Source organism: Arvicola amphibius, chromosome 6 (genome assembly GCF_903992535.2).
Source record: "Arvicola amphibius chromosome 6, mArvAmp1.2, whole genome shotgun sequence".
Lineage (NCBI taxonomy): Eukaryota > Metazoa > Chordata > Mammalia > Rodentia > Cricetidae > Arvicola > Arvicola amphibius.
The window spans coordinates 91,233,573-91,250,698 of NC_052052.2; the positions used below are offsets into that span (position 1 = coordinate 91,233,573).

The 17,126-nt window shown below is 40.0% G+C and overlaps 1 protein-coding gene across 1 annotated transcript in view; it reads right to left on the reverse strand.

Annotated features, from left to right (window-relative positions):
• Gpr158 (G protein-coupled receptor 158) overlaps positions 1 to 17,126 on the reverse strand; it is a 337,333-nt gene that overhangs the window by 291,373 nt on the left and 28,834 nt on the right. Inside the window, exon 2 of the mRNA XM_038333736.1 lies at positions 5,952 to 6,057. Within this exon, the coding sequence (XP_038189664.1) occupies positions 5,952 to 6,057 (106 nt within the window). The remainder of the gene's footprint in view (positions 1 to 5,951; positions 6,058 to 17,126) is intronic.

A 17,126-nucleotide genomic window follows, 5' to 3' on the forward strand; every position in this document is an offset into this window, starting at 1 on the left:
AATTTTTTGAGACAAGGTTTCTCTGTAACTTTGAAGCTGTTCAGGAGCTCACTCTGTAGACCAGGCTAGCCTTGAACTCACAGAGATCTGCCTGTCTCTGTCTCCCAAGTGCTGGGATTAAAGGTGCGAGCCACCGCTGCCCAGAAATTCAAAGATTTGAAAGCCTTCAAAACCTATGCGTCCCCTCTATACTACGAGCTAGATCATCTTCTAGAGCTGGCTGGCCACCTCCCTGTCCTATATGGTAGTCACTGGGACAAGCAGCTGTGAGATGCTTGAAGGGGGTTATAGAGGCTATTTACTTGAAATTTTCATTTGTATTTAATTTATCTATTATATATTAAAATTAGTAGCCACATATGCATATGGCTAGTGCCTTTCACAATAGACAGCACAATTGTAGACGTAGAACAATTTTTCTAAAAATTCCAGAGAAGATAAGTGTCCTGGTACAACAGGGCACGTAAGATGAGAACTGTAAGCAACTGCTTCCAAATTTCTCACTAAGTTGGAAATTAAGCTAAAGATCTCTGGGAAAGCACAGTAAACCCTGTTATGCTCAAGGGACTAAGTTGTGTTCTAAATGCAAGCGTTTCCAAAAGGGAATGGCCAAGTGCTGCTTCCTTTACATCTTTGCATTAAATTCCTCTTCTTATCAACTAAATAATACCCAATCTTACCTTTTTAAAGCATATTTTCAGCTGGGCGGTGGTGGCACACGCCTTTAATCCCAGCACTCGGGAGGCAGAGGCAGGCGGATCTCTGTGAGTTCGAGACCAGCCTGGTCTACAAGAGCTAGCTCCAGGACAGGCTCTAAAGCTGCAGAGAAACCCTGTCTCGAAAAAAAAAAAAAGCATATTTTCTAACTAAAATTATGTGGAGTTACAGACAGACTCCAGCCTAAGACATTCCATTAAAGAGGGATGTTGAGATGCTATCTGGACATAGTATGTGTGTATGTGTGTGTGTGTGTGTGTGTTACATGTGTGAAGAGATCACCTGTCTCTGCCTCCCAAGTGCTGGGATTAAAGATGTGTGCCACCACCACCTAGCTTGACATTCAGCAGGCACTTATGGTCATATATACACATATTCTCACACAGACATACACGTATGTACATAATTAAGAAAATAAAGATACATATTTTAAAATGTCAAGTGCCTGCTGAATCCAAGAGAGGGTACTGAGCTTACAGGCTGCTGCAAGGCTCCCGATATGGGTGCTAGGAACCAAACTCTGGTTCTCTGTAAGATCAGTGTGCACTCTAACTGCTGAGATACCTTTCCATCTCCCAAAGTGACTTTTTAACAATTCTGAGAAAGTATTTCAAAGTGAGAATACTGAAAATGTATATTTGAAAATGTTTCCAGTGTATGTGAGTTTTGTTACCAGAATCTAAAAATATTCAGAGAGCCTTGCAGTTAAACTTGAAAATAAAAGTTCCCAATCAATCCTACAAGAAGAGAATAAGCTAATTTTAAATATATATGTTATTTTTAGCATTAAATATTTATATAATTTTATATTTATATATATTTAAAGGAATATATACATGTACATATATACAATATACATATATTCCTTTAATAGATACATATTATGCATATATATTCCTTTAATATATACATATATTCCTTTAAAATACTAAAATGCTCAGTTTTCAGATTAACTTATAGGGACCAAGACCAGTTAAGATAAAAACCTGCTGACTATATTTTTGCATAAACCTTTGAAAATCTGGTAGATAGAACTGAAAAAATGGACATCATGATTTAACAAAAATTTTACTGATAGAGCCTTGCAGAGTGTGCTCATCACCGATGACAGAGGTTAAAGCTAAGTAACAAGCCTGCTGAACCTAGAGACCCTTCGGTTGTTGTATTCCTAAGGAATAAATTATTGTAACAACAATGACAAATAATTAGTTGTGACATTCTTAATAAAAAGTTTAGTAAGGTACAAGATAACTGCAATGCTCTCTTTAAACATATAATTACTTACTTTTACAAAATACCATTTTTATTAAGATATTTCAGCCTTATGCCAACCTGATTAAGTTTTCTGATTTACAAAAAGATATAAATACAATAAAAGATTTGTATATTTAAAATGTAGGAGGCACTTATGTTTACTAGTGGCCTATAATCAAACAGCTTAAAGCCATTGCACTAGTGTTTCCTATTTCCTGCTGCTGTTGTTGTGGTGGAAATGAGCAAAATGAGACTTTTAAAATAAAAATCCATTCATTTTGCATATGTAATAAACTGTAGGAAAGAATTCTTTGTGTACTCAAAGCACTGGTAGGAAAAGAGGTTAAGAACGCAATGGGTACTGAATGTATGGCCCAGTCCATTCTGCGATGATCCAAGAGAATCGCCATGCACTCCATCCTGAGAGGTGTCTCAGAGCTTGTCCTTGCCATGTTCCTGGCAAGAGTGCATAGATTCCTAGACCTGGCTATATGAATCCAGTGGGAAATTTTTTTTCCTTGTAGTGTTCCTGGGGCTTTTGTCATTGTCCCACATCTGTTTTCCATTTCTAGCATCAGCCCTGCTCAACTGATATAACTTGTTCCAGGAGCCAAAAGGTCAACACCTCAGAAAAATTTCCAAGTGAAGTTGGGACATATATAAGTCCCTCTACTAGTTATAAGAGGAGAATATTAAACAATAGCAAAATACAGAACCTACTCCAAACTATAGCATCTTGGTTTCTAAGGATACTGATATTCATAAAGATAAGACCCTGCATCTAAAAATTTGACTCACAGTATTTTTCAAAGTAACGAGTTTACACAGTAAACTGGAGTCAGAACTACAAGATCAGGACAAAAGAAAAATGGAGCAGATGAGAACTGCTCTGAGCAGCAGATTTTTCCTTGTTTTCCTTAAAAGTGAACTCTTCAAGAAAAGTTAGATTGTAATCTCCAATTCACACCAGCACAGAGACAGAATACACTGGGGCTTCCTGGTGCTTAGACTTTCTGATTCATACCAACATGGAGGACAGAAGGGGGGTTCCTAGTGCTTAGACTTTCCGATTCACACCAACATGGAGGACAGAAGGGGGTTCCTAGTGCTTAGACTTTCTGATTCACACCAACATGGAGGACAGAAGGGGGGTTCCTAGTGCTTAGACTTTCCGATTCACACCAGCACAGAGGAGGACAGAAAGGGCTCCTGGTTCTTAGACTTCAGGTGTACTGTGCATTGATTGCCGCTTCTTGAAGAGACCACACCACCAGAGGAGCCTAGAGAAGTGTGAACAGTTCCACGGTAGCCCTTGTAGAATATACATGACTGCATCAAGAACCTCCTCATCCTCGTACAGATACAAAAGCTCTTATGTTCAGCTTGAATACCTGTAAGAGCCACAGAACAGGGAGGGAGCAGGTTCTAAGTCAAAATATGCGGTATCTTATTTTTCCTTTTCTTTTCAAAAATAAGTTCATTTTATGGGTTTTGCATTCACGTATGTGCACTGTATATGTAACTGGAACTGGTAGAAATCAGAAGAGGGCCCTAGTTCTCCTGTAATCTGAGTTACAGGGGGGTATGAATTGCTGAACCCCGGTTATTTGCTCAGCAGCCAGTGCTCTAACCACTAAGCCTCTCTCCAGCCCATCATTTCAGCTTCTTTTGGAGCACTGAGCTTCTTGCTACAACATATTCAAAAAGTCATTGAACTGTCAGTTGTCCTAAAGAATGTGCTTTTTGAGTTTTTTCTTGAGGAACTGGGTAAATATTATGCATATATGTATTATGAAAAGTCACATATTTCAACCTAATCTTTGTTCATTGGAATAGAAAACAGTATTGTTTCTTAAAATAATTTATTTGAAAGCTCTAAAATATACAAGACTCAGAAAATTAATATTACTGATGCAATGAAAATAAATCAATCTTCTAAAAGTAGTTATTGGTAATAAAACCATCCAGTTAAAAAATGAATGCCACAAAGAAACAAAATGACTCAAACATTATTATAAGCTAAGAAAGGCCCATTTTCCTATTTCTAAACAGACTGTTGACTCCAGCACCCATACCAAGGCAAGGCTGCCTAGAAATGGTCACTCTTCGACCAATAACCACAGTGGGAATTCCAGCACAGAAAAAAAGTTCATGATAGTTAAAGACAATGCAAAATGGCCATATGCAATTGCCATGGAGATAATAACCAAACTAAGGACAATCACCAATCATCAATTGAAGTTTATATGTTTGAAATTGCTAGCGTCATTCAAAGGGAAGTAAAGCCTCAGAAATACTCAAAACCATAGGATTACCAAATAGGGACAGAAGGTTTTACCAAAGCAAAAGGGCTCACATACATCATGGAGTCCCACTTGGTAAGGGATTGAGGTAAAAAGCTACAGAGGGCTGGCTGTGTGAGAGTATATAGACATGGAAGAGATTTGGGAACATACGTGAGGAACCAAAGAGAAAAATTGCATTATATGAACATTATGGAGGTGGGATAGGTTTAAAGCAGCATCTCTCAACCTGTGAGTTGTGACTTTTTTGGGAGTCTAACAACTCTTTCACAGAGATTAGCTAAGACCATCCTGCATATCAGATATTTATATTACAATTCACAACAGTAGTAAAATTACATTTATGAAGCAGCAATAAAAATAAGTTTATGGTTCGTGGTCACTACAACATGAACTGTATTAAAGGGTCACAGCATTAGGAATGTTGAGAACCACTGGATTTAGAAGGACAAGGAAGAGTATGAAGTTATTGGGGTACTGGGAGGTGGAGAATTAAGGGACATTGTGATAAAGAGAATGGAAGTGGATAAAGGTATATGTGATGCATAAGGGAGTGTGGGACTTTGGGAGATCATTGGGAGAATGATGATCTTAGTGCTATCTTACTGATGTGTAATAGCACGATACTGCAGGGTGTGCACAAGGTGCACATGTGAAGGGATTATATCCATATATTTTCATACATATGCCTGTGCGCCTATAATTACAATGACAAAAAGAAGTCCTTAATGGCAAACGTCCCTTCTGGCTTAGATGGCCTTGCTCTAAAACCATCTATGTGCAGTATGCACAACTGCCACTCACCACTGGAGAAGTTCAAATTAAAGATGCTGGGTATGAATTTGCAGAAACACCACACCCTCCTATTTAAAATAAACTGAGTCAATTTTCCTTACAAATTTATGGAGTCGATCTTGAAGTGTTAAAGGTCAGAAAACTGGAATTGTGTGCATTTTTTTTAGTTAACAGCATCTTTGGACCTTAGAGACAAATTAGTGAGAAGATATTCTTTAATATGTCATCATATTTCTTCTTTGAAACTGCAAAAGGCAAGCGGCAAGGGTCATTGCTGCTGCTTCCTGAACAGAAAAGACGGTTCTTTCGCAGGAGTGTCATTTCTGTTCTTTATCAGCCAGAATCCCACCCAGTCAAACCCGGTGGGGGTGGGAAGGAGGAAAATGCACACAGCTGTAACCAATCCCTTTCCAGGTCCCTGCATATAAGTTTCTCCTTGTTTTCCAGACTACCCTGCAGTACCTGCTCTACTGCATTTTAGCAGATGGCAACGCGTCTGAAGGGATCCCACAAATGTGACAATGAGCATCACCATGCATGAAAAGATGTTTGTTCTGTTTGGTCCCGCTGGGGCTGTTTCCTCGTTTCATGATTGTTGTACATTTCTAGCTTGTTCTAAAGAATTAAATCATCCTTTAATCAAAGTCAAATTTCAGCCACAACCTTACTTTTGGCCTTGTCTTAAGGGTCCCCAAAACAGTTTCTCTTTAAAAATGTTATTTTCTCCCCTCTTTCAGTTTATTTGACAGAAGCGAGATGTGTCTGGATTCTTTTCTTCTCATTCGGATGCGCAGGGTCATTCACCCACACAAATAAAACACGTGCGAGAGCCATGCACGCCTTTGCCTCCGATTTTGGAAGCTCTAATCCTTGTGTTCTTACCTCTGAGTTGTTAAGATGGCATTTGTGAGTCCCTGAAAACCAGCCGTCACTCGAGCACTGGTCAATGTCCACTTTCTGGAGATTGATATCAACTTTCATCACACCCCTAAAATGAAACAAATAAAAAGAAAAAGTCAACGTAAGCCTTGACATTTTCTGTTTTCTGCCCCGGAAATGAGACAAAAGTAAAGAATGTCCTAAGCTGCCCACTTAGGTTTAACTCAGCTTTACTTAGTGAAGAAACATAGGAGGGCAAATCCAGCACTCATTTTGTTCAGCTTGCAAAAGTAAGGACTTTGTACTTTCACGATCTCCAGCCTTTTAATGCGGTACCTGGAACACAAAAGGTGCTCAGAAAAGAGCTAAAGACTTACTAACCCACACAGTATGGTTGTGGACAGAGCAGGAAACTTGACTCTAAAATAACACCTGTCCCAAAAATGCCTTCTTTAAAGTGAGTCGTAGTCAAGTGCTAATCTCATGTCACTCTCATCTGTGTGGGAGCTCAGAGAGGCTGGCGTAACCAGGAGAAAAGGCTTCTCTTTCCATTGATCTTCTGTAAGTTACACAAATGCACAGATGATAGATAGGTGGGTATTTATAACGTGATGTAAAACGTAGGACATAGGAGTTAGTATTAGTAACTAAGATTAAGATTTAAAAAACCTGTGCTTGCTTTGACCAGCTATTAAGAGTTGTTGGCAAACTACTACCAAAAACACCAATGTTATAAATGTATTATTCAATAAATTCTGACATTATGGATAGACACAGGCATATCCATCTCTGTTTGTGACATAGTACACATGACAAATAATTAATAATAGTTATAATAAATTCTATGATGTCTGATAGGTTTTGTGGTTTTGGTCTTGTTTGTTTGTTTAGTTTTCAACTTGACACAAGCCAGGGTCATCTGGGAAGAAAGACCCTCAACTGAGTAAAGGCTGATATCAGATTGACTCAGACTGAGCGGTTGGTAAGACTGTGGGGGCACTTTCTTGATTAAGGATCGACGGGGGAGGGCCCAACCCAAGGTGGTGATACCATCCCTGAGCAGGTGGTCCTAGGCTGTCCAAGAAAGCAAGCTAAGAAACCATAGCAAGCACGCCAGTAAGTAGTTTTCCTCCAGGGTCTATGCTTCAGTTTCCGCCTGCAGGTTCTTGCCTTGTCTTCCTTTGATGATGGACTTTGATTTAGGACATATAAGCAAAATTAACTCTTTCCTCCCCAAACTGTTTTTGTTCATGGTGTTTATCACAGCAATAGAAGGCACACTATGACAGGGAACATTACAAAGGAAGAAACGTTATGGTGGAGGGGAACAGGTCAAAGGGATAAGAGGAGACCAGGATAAAATTTATGACTGGAATAATGACAGCCCTTCATAGCCTCAGCTCTCATCACCAGAATCATGAAGTTTCCCACTGAACTCTCATTGGCTACAACATTTTAGTATTCTCCCTTGAATGCCTCATTATAAAGCATAAATTATCCAAAATAGCTATTTTTACTTGTGTCAAAATTTCTAGAAATAGTAAGTTCAGTTTTTTTGTTTTGGGTTTTTTTTCCAGGTATTTGCAACACCACCAAGAGCTTAGCGGCAAAACAGGCCACAAGTCTTGCTCGCTCAGCACCATGGTCACCAGTGGGAACTGCAGGAGGCTGCCATTGTTCTGCTGCTTTTCCTTGAAGAAAATTGGCTTCAGAAATAAGTAGCTTACTGGTTGAGAACGTTCTCCCTTAGTTTCAAGTTCATATATAGAAACTAAAAAGTCGCCGCAGACTTTCAACCCAGCCACGAAGCACTTTGGGTTTGCTCAAAACCGCCAGAGGTAAATGAGCCGTGTGTTCACCAGATGGGAAATCAGCGCTGACTCATCTTCATTAGGGCCTCCTCGGTGCCTGGAGACCCACTGAGCCCTGGGGAAGGTGCTGCAGACTTCCGGAGAGGGAGGTGGAGTTTAGGGGGGACTCAGTCACAGGGAAAAGCTCCTACTGGGGAACAGTAGACATTGTGAAGGAACGCAGAAACGCAAATGAGCACGGTCCCACATTCAGAGGCCAGCTCCAAGCCCCAGCACGCTTGCACCCGGAGTCTCTGGGGCGGAAGTTCTGTTCCTTCCTTTCACGTCCCAGAAGCTCCACGTGCTGCCAGGAAATGACTGTAGTTTAAATGCCTCAGGGCTAGAAAGTGAAGGCAGAAAATCCTATTGGTGACCTCCAGAGATTGGAAAACAACGAATGCTATAAAACTATATCTTTTGTTATAAAGTAACTTTTGTTATGCCTAAAACTCTTGGTGCCCCATAGACCAATGTGTCTTCCCCTACTTGTTGTAGAGGGGGTGGGGGGAGGACACATGACAAGCTCCAAATTCTTTTCATCCTTGACAGCCTAATAGTCTGTCACCCTGAATAGGTTTCGGCGTCAGAGTCATTGCCAAGTGCTGTAAACTGGCTTATATTGTTATATTTTTATAAAATATTATATTATATTTTTATACTTATATTTCTATACTTTTCTCATATTTTGACGTTTCTGTCCCATTGCCACTAACTAGTCTCATCACTAACTGCTTTCAGATCTTTATCTCTAACCCAAGTAACAGCTTTTTAATAATAGCTGTTTGCTTCAGTCTGGCCATATTCCAGGTAGAGGTCCCAGTGTGATGTCTATGGAGTTCAGAGCTTTCCTTCCAATGTAAAGACTAAGTCACTGATACTCATTCCTAACAGTTTGACCTTTGTCCTGACAGATGTATTCTAACTTTTGGTGGATATACACCACGGACACAAAGAATATTACCAGACATCAATGAGGTCCCCCAAGTGGCTATAGCAATAACTCAGTATTTGAATTTGTTTTCCTATTCCTGTGATAAACAGAATGACCGAAAAGCAAGTTGGGGGAAGGAAGGGTTCTATCATCTTGTACTTTACTGTCCATCATCAAGGGGAGCCAAGGCAAGAACCTGGAGACAGGAAGTGAAGCAGAGGCAATGGAGGAACACTGCTTAGTGATTTGCCATCTATGACTTGCTCAACCTGCTCAGCCCAGGACCACCAGCCCAGAGAGAGGTAGCACCTTGTGCAATGAGTTGGGCTTTCCAACATCCATCATTAATCAAGAAAGTGTCCTACAGACTTGCCTACAGGCCAGTCTGGTGGAGGCAGTTGCTCAGTTGAGGGTCCCTCTTCCCAGATGACCCTAATTTGGGTCAAGTTGGCCAAAACTTACCGTCACTGTTAGTTTCTGCTGCATCCTGCCTCAGCTGCCAAAGCAGCTACATCACCACCCGTCGCCAGTCGTCTTTCCATGCGCAGCTGTGCCACATGTGCCCTCCCCTTTAAAGGTGCCCGCCAGAGCACAGCTGGCTCTCTAACCTCCGGTCTCTCTCAGGGTCTGCCTACCTCCCTCATGTCTCCATTCCCTCATGGCCTTCCGCTCTTTCACCTTCCCCTCCCCCACTCCCCCTCCATATTCCTCCTCCCCCAATAAACCTCTTGCCCCAACTCTGTCACTTAGTGGCACACCTTGGCAGGGCCCGCTTCATCTTTCTCTTTTTTAATCTTTACCGTCTCACTTAGCTCTGTCCAGTACAACTGAAGAGTGCCTTAGCACGCAGCCTGAGTCGTCCTGCACTGCCTCGTAGCCAGTTTCCAGAAATGCCCATGGCCTAGTGAATGGGGAAATGTTATAGCATAAAGACTCTTGCGACTAAACTGTCTTTATTTCAGAAATTTTGCCAAGACACTTAGTCTGTAAGCTCACTGTTGGTATCTACAAGGACTTCAGAAGGTGCCATGCAAGCAGGGGCCAACAAACTGAAGTATCATACAGAAAAAGGTGATACAACCCCAAAAACGTGTAAATACATTTCTGACTCTTCCCTATTTAACAGCAATATTTTCGTTTTCATAGACTGAAAACCAAAGAGTATAAAACTTCTTGGCACAGCAGTCCAGTTGGGCTCTAATCCCTCATGCACGTATTTTGTTTTGGTGTTGTGTTGTGTTGTGTTTTAGACAACTCAGAATGACATATGGGGCCCAAGAAAATTCTCACTGTCTCACAAAACCTTGCCTTTATAAGTTCTGGCACGAAATCCCGGGCTTCACACAAGCAAGGCACTCTACAACTGAACTTTGTCCCAATCTCTCTGGCATTATATCTTTCTTAGGCATTTTCTCCTAACTTCTCAGTAATGCAAACACCCAATTAACTTTGGAAAAAAGCCCAATGTTAAGGAGAAGCAAAAAGTAGTTAAACTAACAGTGGGCAAAAAAAAAAAAAAAAAAAAAAAAAAAAAAAAAAAAAAAACCCTGAAGGAAGGAGGTTTAAGCAAAGATAGACTCTCGGGAACATCTGTGGACTAGAGAGTGAAAAACAAAACTACAGAGCAAAGGAGACGTCCAGAGTCTGCTGGCTTCTCACCCTGTTACCGTGAACTATAACTCTCTGCTCCATTACCGGGGGAGAAACGCCATAATAGTCCATGGAGTCAGCATTAATGAAAAATGATGGAAAATGTGTGCTAACACTAAAAAAAAAAAAAAAAAAAAAGGTAAATAACCAACCCAGCTACAAACCTACAATAGTGACCTGTCTACTGGTGCAATTGGGACAAAAAAAGTTGTGGGAGTAATTAAGTATTATCCGATTGGATTTAGGGCCAACTCCATCAAGGGAAACCCATGCTTAACACTGCTCAGATGGCCCAGAACCTGGGACTAGCAAGGCCATGGACCTAGGGAAAACCTAAATTCAATTGTTCTGCTCAAGCAATTGGACAGAATAATGACTCCTAATGACATTCTGCTATACTCTTAGATGACTGTCTTGCTCAGTCATCATCAGAGAGGTTTATACCTGCAATAGATGGAAACAATATAGAAACCCACACTGGATAATGTGCAGAGTGAGAGACCTTGGAATACCCAATCCTAAGTGAAACATCTCCATTGAAAATCTCTCCTTTAACATCTCCCCTCAGGACTCAGATCTTTGTAGAAGAGGGATCAGAACGACTAAGAGCAAGTAGGGATTGGAGACACCAAGGAAACCATGCTTTCCAGTCCCAACATATGAACTCATAGAGACTCCGGCAGCATGCCAGGGTCTGTACAGGTCCAAGTCAGATAGGGCCCCAGCGCTGAGAGGGAGGAGCGGGCATGATCTCCCATCCCTAACCAAAAAGCTATCTCCAATTGACAGTCACCTGCAAAGGAAAAATTAGATTTCTCTGATGAAGTCTTCCTGCGTATATGAACCACACATAAGGGTAGACACATGCACAGCAGTAAAACTGTTTCTCTCTCTCTCTCTCTCTCTCTCTCTCTCTCTCTCTCTCTCTCTCTCTCTCTCTCTCTCTCTCTCTCTCCCTTCCTCTCTGTGTGTGTGTGTGTGTGTTTCTTGTACTTTTTCTTTGTTTTGTACATTTTTCTCTGTTCTGTTCTACTCTGGTTTATTTTGTTGGTGGTGTTGTTTTGTTGTTTACCTGTTTGTTTTTTAAAGAGAGAGAGAGAAAGGGAAACCATGGTCAGAATAAATTGTATGAAGAAAATCTATTTTCAATAATAAAAAAATCACACTGCTAAAATCAAGTTTCTGGAATAAAGAATTAATGAAAGCAGAGGCTGGTAGACCAGTGATCAGTTGTATCTGGTCGTCCCCTTCCAGATGCAAATGTAGCCAGAACAGACCCTGAGTTTGAGGACAACTGCCATAACACAACATGTAGCACTAGCTCTGGACCCCCAAATGGTCACAGTAATAGTTAAAACTGGAATCTGTTTGTTGACTCTTGGAAGACAGTGAGGAGCTGGGCGGTGGTGGTTCATGCCTTTAATCCCAGCCCAGCACTTGGGAAACAAAAGCAGGTGAAGCTCTGAGTTTGAGGCCAGCCTGACCTACAGAGTGGGTTCCAGGACAGCCAGGTTTACACAGAGAAATATCGTCTGAAAAAAAAAAATGAGGGAAGTACTATTGCAGGTAGAACAAAAAAGACATTTTCACACAATAGGTAGGAAGTGTGACAACACTGGCCTAGTAATGACCTGTGAAAATAAGAACTTATGGATCTGGTTGACCAATACTCTAGGTAAAAGTGGAAGAATTGTCTGAATCCTTGAAATGCCAGAGAACTAGTTTTTGCTGGTTTTTTTTTTGTCAACTTAATAACTTTTAAAAATCCAATTCACCCTTGAGGCTAGAGTGATGGCAAATTTGCTTCTGGATATCCCAATGTCAAAACTATCTTAGTCAGATGCACAGTGGTGAAGGCCAGCAGTCATGTCCTGGTCTGTTTTATTTCCTTGTACCTTGCTGTAGCCTCTGTGATCTCTGATCAAATGTTGCTTTTCTAAATAAAGAAAAATTTGTGAAATCAAAAACAAATCCAATTCAGGTGTGTGAAACATTTCCACACTGCTGTCTTGCACAGCCAACCTGCAGGGTTCTTCCTTTTGCAGACTTAGGACTACACCGCAATTCACTATGCCCCTTCCCACCCAGCTCCAAGAGCAGAACCACATCTCTAATTTTTGTCTCTTTCCTCATGTTTCAAATGGCTTTTGTTCTTATTGGCTGCCCATGCAACTTAGTGCAATGTTCCAATTCATCCTTTCTTTAAAGTTGAGAGCTATTCCTCAATTTATTTATTCATCTACAAGTGAGCACTAGGCATGTGAATAATTCTATTATGCAGTAGTTTCATTTTTTAGCAACACTTAAGAGAAATATTAAAAGCCCAGTCTACAGTGTTTGAAAATAAAATGGTTTCTCATCCTTAGTGTCTCCCAGCGAAAGATTCTCAGAATATACATTAGGGTCAGAGCAAAGACCCACCACAGAATAGAGCTATGAAATCCTTTAAGGCCTAAAAATAAATCTAAGACAATGCCTCGTGAACGTGTTAATTCAAAGATCTTCCAGTGGTAAATTGTGTGTGTCTGGATATCCAGTAAACAAAAGGAATTCCAGTATCCTTAAGGTCGAGTTCACAGCACCAACGGAGCCCAGGACTATTTCTTTATGTTCGTTATTGTTATCGGGATGGGTTTTTTTTGTCCACTTTTTTGACTCTAAATCTTCTATAGCTCAGACTGGTCTCAAATTCCCTATGAAGCTGAGTATGACCTTGAACTTCTGATTATTTTGCCTGAACCTTTAAGTGTTGAGATTAGCGGGATGATCAGTACCTCCAATTTTGTGAGATGCTGAGGGCCAAACCCAGGACTTTATGTATAGTAGGCAAACACTCTATCCACTGAGCTATCGTCCCAGCCCTAATGGCCAGGGTTTCTAAACCAAAAAAAAAAAAAAAAAAAAAAAAAAAAAAAAAAAAAAAAAAAAAAAAAAAAAATGCTATGTCAAAGAAATACGTGAGTGTGGTATCTTTCTGGTACAGTGCAATGCAGTAAGATTCACAGAATGCTTACAGGAGGTCTCAGCAAAGAAATTTCTCTTTGCCACAAAGACCATCACAGAAAACCACAACTGGTTAAAATCCAACAGAAAAGAAACTGTGTGATGCCTAGTCAAAACTGGTGTATCTAAACACAATTCCAGCACCTACGGCTCAGGGATCATTGAGGAAGGCAGGGCGGAAAGATTGTAGGACCAGAGGAACAGGAAGTTTGCTGTGAAATTGTATCTTCTAGAAATGTCATCGACTATGCCCATGAGGTCTCATTAGCATGGCAGCTGAAACAAAGCCTGAAGAGCAACACCAATGGACACGCTAACAAAGAGGGTTAAATCTCAGTGGACCTCAGCCCTAGAGGGGGAATTACCAGCAAAAGGGAATGCTGAGAGCGGGAGAAACGGTCTTCCCCGGGGAAGAGTCCTCCTGTTGGTTATCCAGTAACAAAAGGACAATCCTGAGACCACATACATATAGATAACACTGTACAGACTGAGCAGGTTATATTTATGTGTTTAAGAATATATTTGATACATTTATATATTTATATTATACAATTTAAAAGAAGGCTATAAATTTGAGAAAGAGCAAGGGAATGCATAACATTTGTTGTGGAAGAAATAGAAGAGGGAAATGATGTAATTTTAAATTCAAAAAAATACAGTAACTTAGAAAAATAAAAAAACTATTATCATTTTTAAAAAGAATATCCTCAGCTGTCAGTTTTTGACATAAACAGGGGCATCAGCATCTTGATTGACAAGGAGACATATAACACTTTAAAGTACAGCTCCCTGACTTTCAAGGTCAACAAGGAGACTGAGACAGCCACACAGATCCTCACTTCCTTAGGGAGGAAGGATAATCCAGAGGATGAAAACAAGAGCCCGTGGGGAAAAGCTAAAACCTTTGATGAAGCGTTCTGAGAGAGAAAAACTGCATCCTAAGAACGATCTGGCAACATGTGCTCAAGTGGATTTCAAAATTACCAGAGATCAGGGGCTACTGCTCACATCCTGTTTCATTTGGCTTCTGGCCTGGAGGACTGTCCTAGTTAACCTAGCCTTTCACCTCAATGGTTTGTTGGTAGACAACTGGGGAAGAAACACAGATTTCCTTATGGGTCTCCAGGCTAAGTTTCAAGGAACCACACACATGGACCCTCACCCTCACCTGGACCTAAGAGCCTGGACAATAGAGATGTCTTCCTGAGAGGGAGTAAAAATGTTTTTCATTAAGGAGACTGTCTACCTGCAGAAAGTGCCAGTGCATGCTCAATGTCTCAACATTTAGGAGGCTGAAGCAGAAGGATCTTGAGTTCCACCAACCTGGATTATGCAGTGAAACCCTGTCTAAAAATTAGTAAGTTAATAAATGACTGAAGCTAAATAATGGTGATCCTAGATTATAACACAAAAGGATAAATATTTGCAAGTCCAGACTCCCAAATACAAGAAAAAATAAAGAAATAAAGGGTAACTTTCTTACAGAAGAAAAAATGTTGAAAAATATGCAAAGAATTAGATAAATAGAAAACTCACCATTAGAAAATAATATCAGGGGCAAGAAAGTAGCTAAGTGGGGCAGTGTGGTTACTTAGAATGCACACCTGGGTAAAATGCTCAGTACAGAAGAAAAAAGGAAAGAAAAGAAAAGAAAGAACAACATAGCAATAATTATTGCAACTAAGACCGGCAGAACATTAGTGGAAAAATCTTCAAAGAAAAACAAGATATTTGAATAACCTCAAAATATCTTGCCTAAGACACTCATTACTATGGTGGATTTAACATAATATCTAGAACCCTTTCGTACACATTCAGTCTTCCAGGAAGGGGAAAGAACTTCGTCTCGCTTTAATGTAGTTCTAATGTATTGCATCATTAGAGTAAATTTGAAAGACGAGGAAAAACTGAGACACTAATGTTGTGGTATATTACTTTAACTAGACCAAGATGTGTTACATTTATTTATGCGGTTTTTGTTTAACTATGTAAAGATGTGTTACTGTTTTACCTTGCCTGCCTAAGGCACCTCATTGATCTAATAAAAAGAGTTAGGCAGTAGTAGGATATTCAGGGCTGACAAAGAGAATAAGTAGGAGGAGCAATCTAGGCTTGGGAAGAAGAGAGAACAAGGGAGGGAAAAAAAGAGACCCCCTTCCCAGGTGAGGCAGTCAGGCAACTGCCAGCCAGTTAGACAGAGTAGAACACACACAAGGAAAGAAAGGTAAAGAGCTCTGGGGCAAAACATAGATGAAAAGAAACAGGTTAATTTAAGTTAAAGAAAAATGTTAGCTAGAAGTGAGCATAAGCTAAGACTGAGCATTCGTAGCTAATAATAAGTCTTCCTGTCTTTATTTGGAGTTCGTTGGGAGCCCAAAAGAAAGCACCACACTGAAGACAGAGGAACGAGGTACACAAGTGCAGTGCTGTGCAGTCCTTCTAAGGCTGCTCTGCTAAGTGCCTTAGGCTAGCTAACTTTAAAGGAACCTGATATTCTTATAATTCTCTAGAGTAAGTGCAACAAAAAAGTGTTGGCGGTGTTGGTTTCTTCTGAGGCCCCCTACTCGGCTTGTAGGCGACCACCGCAGGGCTTCCAGAGATTCCCCCTGTGCCACCGTCTCATAATAGCACCAAATATAGTGAATCAGCCTACTCTAATGACTCCATTTTGACTTAATGTCATCTTTAAAGATGCTGCAGACAATTTCACATTAACATCCACATTCCTTAGGTGCTGGAAGTTAGAGCATTAGCATACATATATGTGGAGACGCAGAGCAGCCCATGACATGAGATAAAGAAAACAAGCCTCAGTAATGGAAAACTAAGAAGTCTGAATAAACTCCTCACTTTAGCTACTACCTTCCTTCCACTAGTCATTGCCTGTTGGCTACATAAAGTGTGTTATTATGAGAAACAGAATGAGGTACATGGGGACTTTTGGTACTAACCTGGCTAATCTTCTGATCTTTAAAATTATTCCAAAATAGTTTTTAGATATTTTTAAATCCACTTATTGGAAATATTAAGAGAATTAAAGAGAAATTATTTAAAAATATGGAAATAATACATAAAGTGAAAAGGTGAAAAGGTGCATGTTAAAAATGTAACATGATTGATTATACTCCAACAAACTGAAAAATGTGGAGGCCAGAGATAAACTGACAGAAAATATAAAATAACAAATTGTCCCTAAGAGAATAGAAAGATTGACCAGGACAATTAAGAACAAAATGACACTTTATTTTTAAGGACTGTGACTTTTATTTAGTTCACAGTTTCAGAGGGTTCCACCCATGGTCTCTTGGGTCCATACTAGAACAAAACATCATGAACTTAGAAGCATGTGGAGAAGGGTGATATCTCCATTGCTTAGACAGAAAACAGAAGGAGCAGGGAGCAGGCATAACAGGGGGTAGCTCATTTAGCAGTATGAATATAAATGTCTGTGCATCAAATTGAGAATAATCACTACCAATTATAAACCCTATGTAATATTCTTATCACAATAAATATTGCAATTTTACTGTTAGAAGTTCAAATTTACAAGTAAATATTTGATATTCAAGTTCAGTAATGCAGGCTTAAAGTATAAATATATTGTCTGTCACAAGAATCAAATGGTAATTTAAAACAAGAAAAATTAACCAAGGCATTGCCATCTATCGCCGAGGCCTCTGATATCTTCCTTTTCTTGTTCTGTTTCATTGTCCTGTCTTGACCAAACTGTTAAGGAGAATGAAG